Genomic DNA, 8,037 nt, shown 5'->3' with positions numbered 1-8,037 from the left:
TTTCGGTGCACAAAAGCTCCAGGATTATAAAATGATCCCGTGCATCACTTTCGAGTGGTTTACACTAAATCCCGGAGCCAAACTCAGGCTCAGTGGTGTGAACTTGAGAAGAATCACAAGGATGAGTGTGGCACAGGACCTGGACAGGCGCGTGGAGTGACAGATGCAGTCATTTACATGGCACCACGTGGATACGGTCCACTCACTGACTAGCACTCGCGCGGTCTCCGTTGCCCGTTCTTCAGCTCTCTCCACGCGCTCAATCGGTTTACCTCCAGTGAGAAAACAGGAGGCACTTTTCCTTTGCTTTTTCGCTGCCCCGACCACAATGAAATCTTGGCAGCTAATTGCAGTCGTGGGAGATGCCCTTCAGGTAAGACACATGAGCGGTGGGGAGAAAGGAAAATGAGCGCGTGTGTTGCGCGAGGAGGAATTTAACGCTATATCGTGGGATGTTTTCCGTGCTCCGCCGTTAAATTTTCAGCCTGACACGTTTTTTTCTTCTCTTTCGAGTCTCACTTGAGCCTTATTGCAACATCAAAGGTTAGTGGTGACCTCTCAACAGCTTGGCTTGTATTTGCATCTTGATGCACGCCTGAGATTTGTGGCGTTGAGGGATATTTCTCAGGGAATTAAGAGAGAGACCGGTGCTTTCTGCATGGCATGTGTTTGGGCATAGGCATGCTCTGAGATCTCCTGGGTTAAGGAATGGTCCATATCGCATGCCATCTCTTTAATACTCCAATGCCTTTACACTGACACAATTTCTAAACGAGTTTTCGAGCTAAATAAATCCCCTTCGTGACGAATATTGATCACAAAGTTATGCTCGCGCGAATCAGCCAGGTAAATTTTTGATCCTGATCATTTAGTTGCTGGCTCGTCTGCAGCTGGAAAGTTGTGACTCAGTGTCTCAGGTTACAGTGCATCTTCGTCACACTGAGATCAGGCAGCTGTCTCTGACAATGAGATTTAGATGGCTTTGTCTGATATCATATCACAAAATAGTGTTTAAAAGAGGATTATTCATTAAAATAAGTAACTACACAACACACAAAGAATGGCACCTTTCAGTCTCAGGTTGTCACTTGGAAATGGACTGATTTTTGCTTTGTCAGTGCTTCATGGTGTGGGAATAGTGTATTGTTTCACAGACGTGGGAGAAGGCGCTTTATCACAAACTGACTGCTTTGGCCACTGTAGCTAGTAGCTAATTTATTAATCTGATGTGAACAAATATATACTTTATATTGATAATTTGAAGTTCTAGAGAGTGTGTTGTATATGTAGTGTCTGTCAGTGAAATATGTCTTTTGTACCAAATATGTGTGTTCGGTTTGTTTTATTTGGATTTTTTTTGTTTTGTTGATAATACGGGGTAAATATGGGAAAAGTGAGGCACTTACCTTTAGCTAAATATCAATATATGTAATAAGTCCAGCATTAAGTTCGTCCTTAACTAGAATGAATTGATACTGATGTAGAAAGTTGGATCATATTTTTTTTAAAACAATGGCAATGACGTATTGTCAGAAAGTGCCTCAGTTTACCTGTATTCACCCTAGATATGACAGGTAAGACTGTCTGTTTTGATTATATTTGACTATAATACAAAAAATTTTCATCATAGCTATTTCAGCTATAGCTTCTTAAAGGGACAGTTCACCCAAAAATGAAAATACTGTCATCATTTTTTACCTTCATGTTACAAACCTGTATGACTTTCCTTCTTCCATGCAACACAAAACATCTCCTTTCGTGTTCCATGGAAGAAAATAAGTCATAAAAGTTTGGAACAACTTGAGGGTTGATATATGATGACAGAATTTTCATTTTGGGGGTTACTATCCCTTTAACTCAGTAGAATGAGTTATGATGGAATGTGTGAATTATAATGGTATTTGTGGATACATAGACCCTGATTTCTGTTTTATGAGAGAGATTGTAACTTCCAGTTTAATCAGGCTTTGGTTTATTCAAAGCAAACAAGAGAAGGGGTCCAATCCTTACCCAGGTTAATAGAAGAGAGAACACTTGTAATACTTCACCTGAGTAGAGTACCCAGGTCTCTGAAAGAAAACCGCCTAATACCTGTCCCATTTAAAACATATTACACATATTGGTCATCTATTTTGGCACCCAGATGACAGTCACGGTGGAATGCCAGCGAAGCCACCTTTGAATATGTAATTTATATATATCCAGAATTCACCTTGGTTGAATAAAAAAAAGCTACATTTTACTGTTAACACAGTACCCTGTTATATATGGCTATTTACAGTTCTACAATAACCTGAAACCAGGCTTTTTAGTCAATAAACAGCAATTTATTGCGACAGAAGGGACACTTTGTGTTTAACTAACACTAATTATGTAATAATATAATTAGGAATCTGCTATTTTTGTTTTGTTAGCAATATAGGCACAAAAGCACAAGAACCTACAATTTTGACTCGTAATTATAATGCTTAATGGCCAGCTGCAATAAAGCAGTGCTCCCTGCACCCTGCTTAGTATATGGCAGAAGACCAATTTTCAGTCAATGGTTAAAAATGTGGTTTCCCACAGAGGAATATTATGCACAAAAAAACAACAGCTGAGCCCATAGATGGTCCTACACAATGCGGATGTTTTTTTTTTTTTACAACAAATGGAGACTGAATCACTATAGCTATGACACAATGCCAACAATTGGAAGAAAATGCGCCAAGATCTATGGCACAACAATATGTCAAAACGCTCTGTATGGTTTCTCCATGTCTCAGATGATTTATGGTGTTATTTTCCACACCAAATGAATTTGGCACTAATAGATGTTAGGTTTGTCACGATACCAACTTTTCAGTAGTCGGTTTTTACGATTCTCGATACCACAGCAAAAATGGACAATATGCTATTTAACACACTTTGTAGCCCGTTTAAATATCAATGTAAATAATAAATCAGTTGCATGTTTCCTTCATGTTTTCAGTTAAGTAAACATTGCTTCAAGTTTTTTTTCAAGTAAGGCCCTATGAATTTTTTTCCCCTCAGATCTTGTTTTCCGTTTATTTTATTTTATTTATTTATTTTTTTTATTCCATGTTTTGAAGTTTAATTCAGCTTCAGTATCAACATGGTCTCTAAACAAATGAATTCATAAAACTTTATTAAATGAAAAAAGTACATTTTGCTTTTCTTCTGAAAAGATCCTTACAGCAAGACACAGCATATTTTTGTCAAATAAAGTGTTGCACAACAGAGTATAACAAAATAAATGAAAACATTGATTACAACTTTTATACATTACAACAGCACTCTTGCTTGTGAGATTTTGCTAAAACATTATTATTAATGTGAATATACATTTTAGTGAATATTAAACTGAACTAATCAGAATTAACATTTCTGTCAAATTGAATTGAGCTTTTATTTTGGCATGAAGGCTTTTCAGTTTGTTAGTTTTTGAATGTAGCTTCACACCTCAGGATAAGCAGTTGTTAAAACAGCCCAGTGAGATTATTTAAGCACAAACTGCTGCAATTTAATTATATAAACCTAGTCTACTGGCATTACGTGCTTCAAAGTTAAGCACTCTGCTCCGTCGTCTATTACAACATGCACAGTGCTCGTGATGCTCTTAATGTGGTGATTATAACATATGAGCAGCTTTACACATACTGTATACTGTCTGCATGTGCTGCACGCTTTACAGTTAATTTATTTAATAAATCATGTTCATTTGCAGTTTAATAGTCACACTAGGACCTATCACAATTTAAATTAGATTAATTGTCCATTATTATTTTTTTCCAAATATGTCAAATTTCTGGGTGTGCATTTGAAAGCAGTCTTGTGCTAGTTAGACAGCGTGGGTATCAAATTTAGTCAGTGCTCTGTACTATTGGTACTGCATAAACACTGACATCTTTTTTTTTATTATTTTAGAATCCACTCGGTTCCAAAGTACTGGGAATTTTGACATCCCTAATAGATTTATTTCTAAATGCTTTAATGAGAAAATTCTGAACCTAACACACAATGTTTTAAGAGGAAAAAAAGGTGTTGATAGACAGAACAAGAATTCCTTACTTGTTTATTTGTACTGTTTTGTGTTATTTTTAATTTATTTTCTTACATTTTTATAGTATAAAACGATAAATGCTTTGCCTAGTAATTTCAGAATTATTAAAAAAAAAAAAAATTCTAAATAGCTCTGCTTCCAAAAGAACACTTGAAGGAAGAGCATTTCAGAGCGGGGCAAATTATAAGGAGAGATTAACTACTGTCAGTCAAATGTTCAGATTCACTGGCCAATCAGGACACTCGCCACTTTTGGCCCTAACAGTATTGAAATCATGATGGAGTTCATGACTGCTGTTAATGAGACTGTGTTATTCCTAAAGCTTCATTTTACTCAGCCATTAGACCTGACACTTTACCTGGCAATTTTTCTTAAATATCCCAAACCCATTTCTCCTTTTACTTTTTTTACTTTCACCAGGCAGTGATATTATCCTGCGGTACCAGGAGCAGTTCCTTAGATGGCAAATACTTTTTTTTGGTAGTATTATGAATGTAGATTAAAGCAATAAGCCACAAGAGGCCATACGTAAAGTGGTACTACCACAGTTAAAAGAATGTTCTGTGTTCAATACAAGTTAAGCTAAATTGAAAGCATTTGTGTCATAATGTTGATTACCACAAATATTAATTTCGAATCGTTACTCCTTTTCTTTAAAAAAAGCAAAAATCGAGGTTACAATGAGGCACTTACAATGGAAGTGAATGGGGACAATTAAAGTGAATGTGACCAATTTCTGGAGGGTTTAAAGGCAGAAATCTGAAGCTAATAATTTTATAAAAGCACATTAATTCTTCTGTTAAAACTTCTGTATTATTTGCACTGTAAAGTTGTTTATATAGTCATGTTTACAGTCGTTTTAGGGTTTGTTGACATATCATCAAGGAATCAAAGTTGTAAAATTGGCTATAACTTCAAACAGAAAAGGTTTGTAAGTGATTTTATCACACTAAAATCATGTTTACATGCATATATTTTATGTCTTGTGGTTATACATTTGAAAAAGTGAGTATTTAAAAAAATTGGCCACCATTCACTTCCATTGTAAGTGCCTCACTGTAACCTTGATTTTTGCTTTTTTTAAAGAAAAGGAGGAACGAGTCGACATCATTTTTTGGAGTAATCAACCTTTTTCCACGAATACTTTCAATTGAGCTTAACTTGTATTGAACCTGGTACATTCCTTAAGGTATTTGTAAGTATTAGTTGTATTTTTCACATTTATTTTTTCAAAAGGGATTTTATTAAATCCTTCATAAGAGTTCTAAACCATGAACCAAACCAACAAGCTCCAAGGTGTATCACAACATTACAAACCTTGATTTAAAGCAACAAATTATTTGAAAAATTGAAAAAGGATACTTAAAAGGCTGTGTACTTAACACCGTTCATGAGGGCATGGACTACAGTCCCGTGAAGCATTGCAAATTATGTATCGAATTAAAAATTATGGAAAAATATAAAACTATTGATTTAAAGTTTTTGATTACATGTATGGAAACAATATATTTGAATTATATTGCAAAATATTCTTATATTTGCAAATGCACAAGTACTTTGAGAGTGTAGGGAGATCGACTCAACGGTGTCATTCACAGTGCGTCATGGAAGTGGGCGGTCACTGCAGATCTGTTTGGTGCGTGATTCTCTGAATGGTGGATCTTTCTCTGCTGTATCATTGACTGCGTTTTTCAATGGGATTTCCACTATTAAACAATTTTTTTTAAAACATTGAAGTTTAATTGATGTGGACTGATGGCTTCAACAGAAGCACACAACCTACCATGGATCAACAACCTTAGAGCTCACGGTAAGTCGGTTTTAAAAGGTTTATAAGTTATCGTTGAAAATCAATGCATCTATGGAAAAAAATTATGGGATTTTTACTTCTGGAAACCCATTGCTGCGTTCTGTATAGAATGCGCAGTCGCAAGAGTGGGTTTATAATAATTTTACGACTACTTGAATGTTGAGAAACGTTTTAAATAATACTGCTTAATTGCGTTCACCTAATTCTACTCTCAGTTAATTGTGACTTATTATATTATTGTTTGGTTTCTAAGTAAAATGCCATGCAGATCACCCACGAACATACTATAATTCTGTAAACTTCTGTGCGTAACTGGGTAATAGTGCCCATTTAACTCATTGACCCATTGTTTGGAGCACCAATCGGTTGCATTTGTAGGTTGTTTCATGTTGTTAAAATTATATGGGCCATGGAGAAATGGGGAAGATTATATGAAACAGTAAAATGTTATAAGAAGAAAAGACACAGGTTAATCCGGCAGAGGGGTAAACTTGTACATGAAAAATTATTAATTGACCTTTTAATTTTGATATGTTTGTCACATTTTTATTCTTTAATGTTCCCGTTCATTTCCAGAGAGACCATGACTGATACAGTAAGTTTTACATTTTCAGTGACGCCTGCCATTGACTTCCACAGAAAACTGTTTAATCTTCTTTGTTAAACCATAAAAGATTTGGTTAGTAGGCTCTCTCAGAAAGCTGTCCAGAACATGTTCACAGAATCTGGTGATTTTCAGCTGTGTATGATGAAGGTTTAAAAGCACAGACATTTGATGAATCTCATTAATGTGATGTACTAACCAAGAAGCCTAGTGCAAGGCGATAAGCAAGTGATTTATTGTGTAATCCCAGGGGGCGAACTGTAACTGCAATTTAAAAAAGAAAGAGTGCATGCTGGTTGCTTGTTGTCCTGGGTTATTAAGGGTTCCAGTGTAATCAATACCGCTGCTTGTAGATGGTCTGTGAATGAAGAGGACTGGCACAATAGCCTTTTAATAACCACAGAGAGGGAGATGCTGATTGTATAGGGATGGGTGAGAATCACGAAGATCAACTTGTTTAACAAACATTTTTGTTTTTTAGTTTTAATATTTTTAGTAGTGGTGCTTTAATTAGACTGCTACATTTAAGCTGTTAGACAGTTTGCATGGAAAAACCCTCTCGAAAAAGTTGTCATTAAATTCATCCCATTTAAGGCACCGTTGGTACATCTAGAGGCATATCAATATACCGGTAATCTGTAAAAATATATGCTGACTATATGGAAATGTCCCCTGTCAGCACATACAGTACATTGTGTCTTCAACTTCAAATAAAATAAACCTAAATATACCGTATTCCTCATTAAACCTGATCTGGTGAAATATATAAAAACAAAATCCTTTATCTGGTAAATATATAGGCTATAAAAAGCTTATTTAGGTAAATACTTAGAAATAGAGCGTTGTAACGGAGCCACATTTCAAAGTATGAGTCCCTGGTGTGTTTCAGGCTTTTTTTATAATTAAAAGTTCCACGTAATGCACCAAATTAATTTTTTCTGGTGATTATTGGGATTTTTGGTTGAACAATAAACTACATCTGGGAATTTTTGTAGCCTCTGTGCCTGTGCTCGTCATGGTAAGGAAGGACTAAGAAATTTTTGTAACATTCTATAAATAATACAACTATCGGCCGATTAATCGGTTATCTGCCTTTTCCACCACCTTAGTTTTTGTTATCAGCAAAATCCACTATCGGTTGACCTCTTAAGGCCGTACATCCGTACACATTCAGAAAGACGTCTTTGGCCACAATGTCATGCCTCCTGCGCTGTTTTGGAGTGTCGCACCACGAGTGTTGCGTTTTTAAAGGGATAGTTCACCCAAAAATTTAAATTCATAACTTACTCACCTTCATGCCATTCCATGTGTATGACTTTATTTCTTCTGCTGGGGCTCAGTGGACAGCCATCACAAACCCCCATAAAACAAAGCATCTGATTTCTCGTGAACACAAGCTAGTCACTCACACCTATCATATCAAAATTTCTTCAAAGTATCTTAGAAGTTCTGGCCACCATTCACTTGCATTGTATGGACCTTCCGAGCTGAGATATTCTTCTAAAAATATTAATTTGTGTTCAGCAGAAGAAAGTCATAAACATCTGGGATGGCATAAAT

At 35.8% G+C, this 8,037-nt stretch overlaps 1 protein-coding gene across 3 annotated transcripts in view; it reads left to right on the top strand.

The window, feature by feature from the left end:
- Positions 1 to 208: 208 nt before the first annotated feature.
- Positions 209 to 8,037, top strand: part of LOC127452044 (RNA binding protein fox-1 homolog 1-like) — a 408,281-nt gene continuing 400,452 nt past the window's right edge. Inside the window, exon 1 of one of the 3 annotated variants that reach the window (XM_051717187.1) lies at positions 209 to 373. In XM_051717187.1, the coding sequence (XP_051573147.1) occupies positions 329 to 373 (45 nt within the window). In that variant the 5' untranslated portion in view covers positions 209 to 328. Of the gene's footprint in view, positions 544 to 8,037 lie in introns of all 3 variants that reach the window. The other 2 variants (XM_051717189.1, XM_051717184.1) reach the window with 2 other exon arrangements.

Source organism: Myxocyprinus asiaticus, chromosome 14 (genome assembly GCF_019703515.2).
Source record: "Myxocyprinus asiaticus isolate MX2 ecotype Aquarium Trade chromosome 14, UBuf_Myxa_2, whole genome shotgun sequence".
NCBI lineage: Eukaryota > Metazoa > Chordata > Actinopteri > Cypriniformes > Catostomidae > Myxocyprinus > Myxocyprinus asiaticus.
The sequence above is the reverse complement of the archived record's forward strand: the minus strand, read 5'-3'. Positions and strand labels throughout refer to the sequence as shown.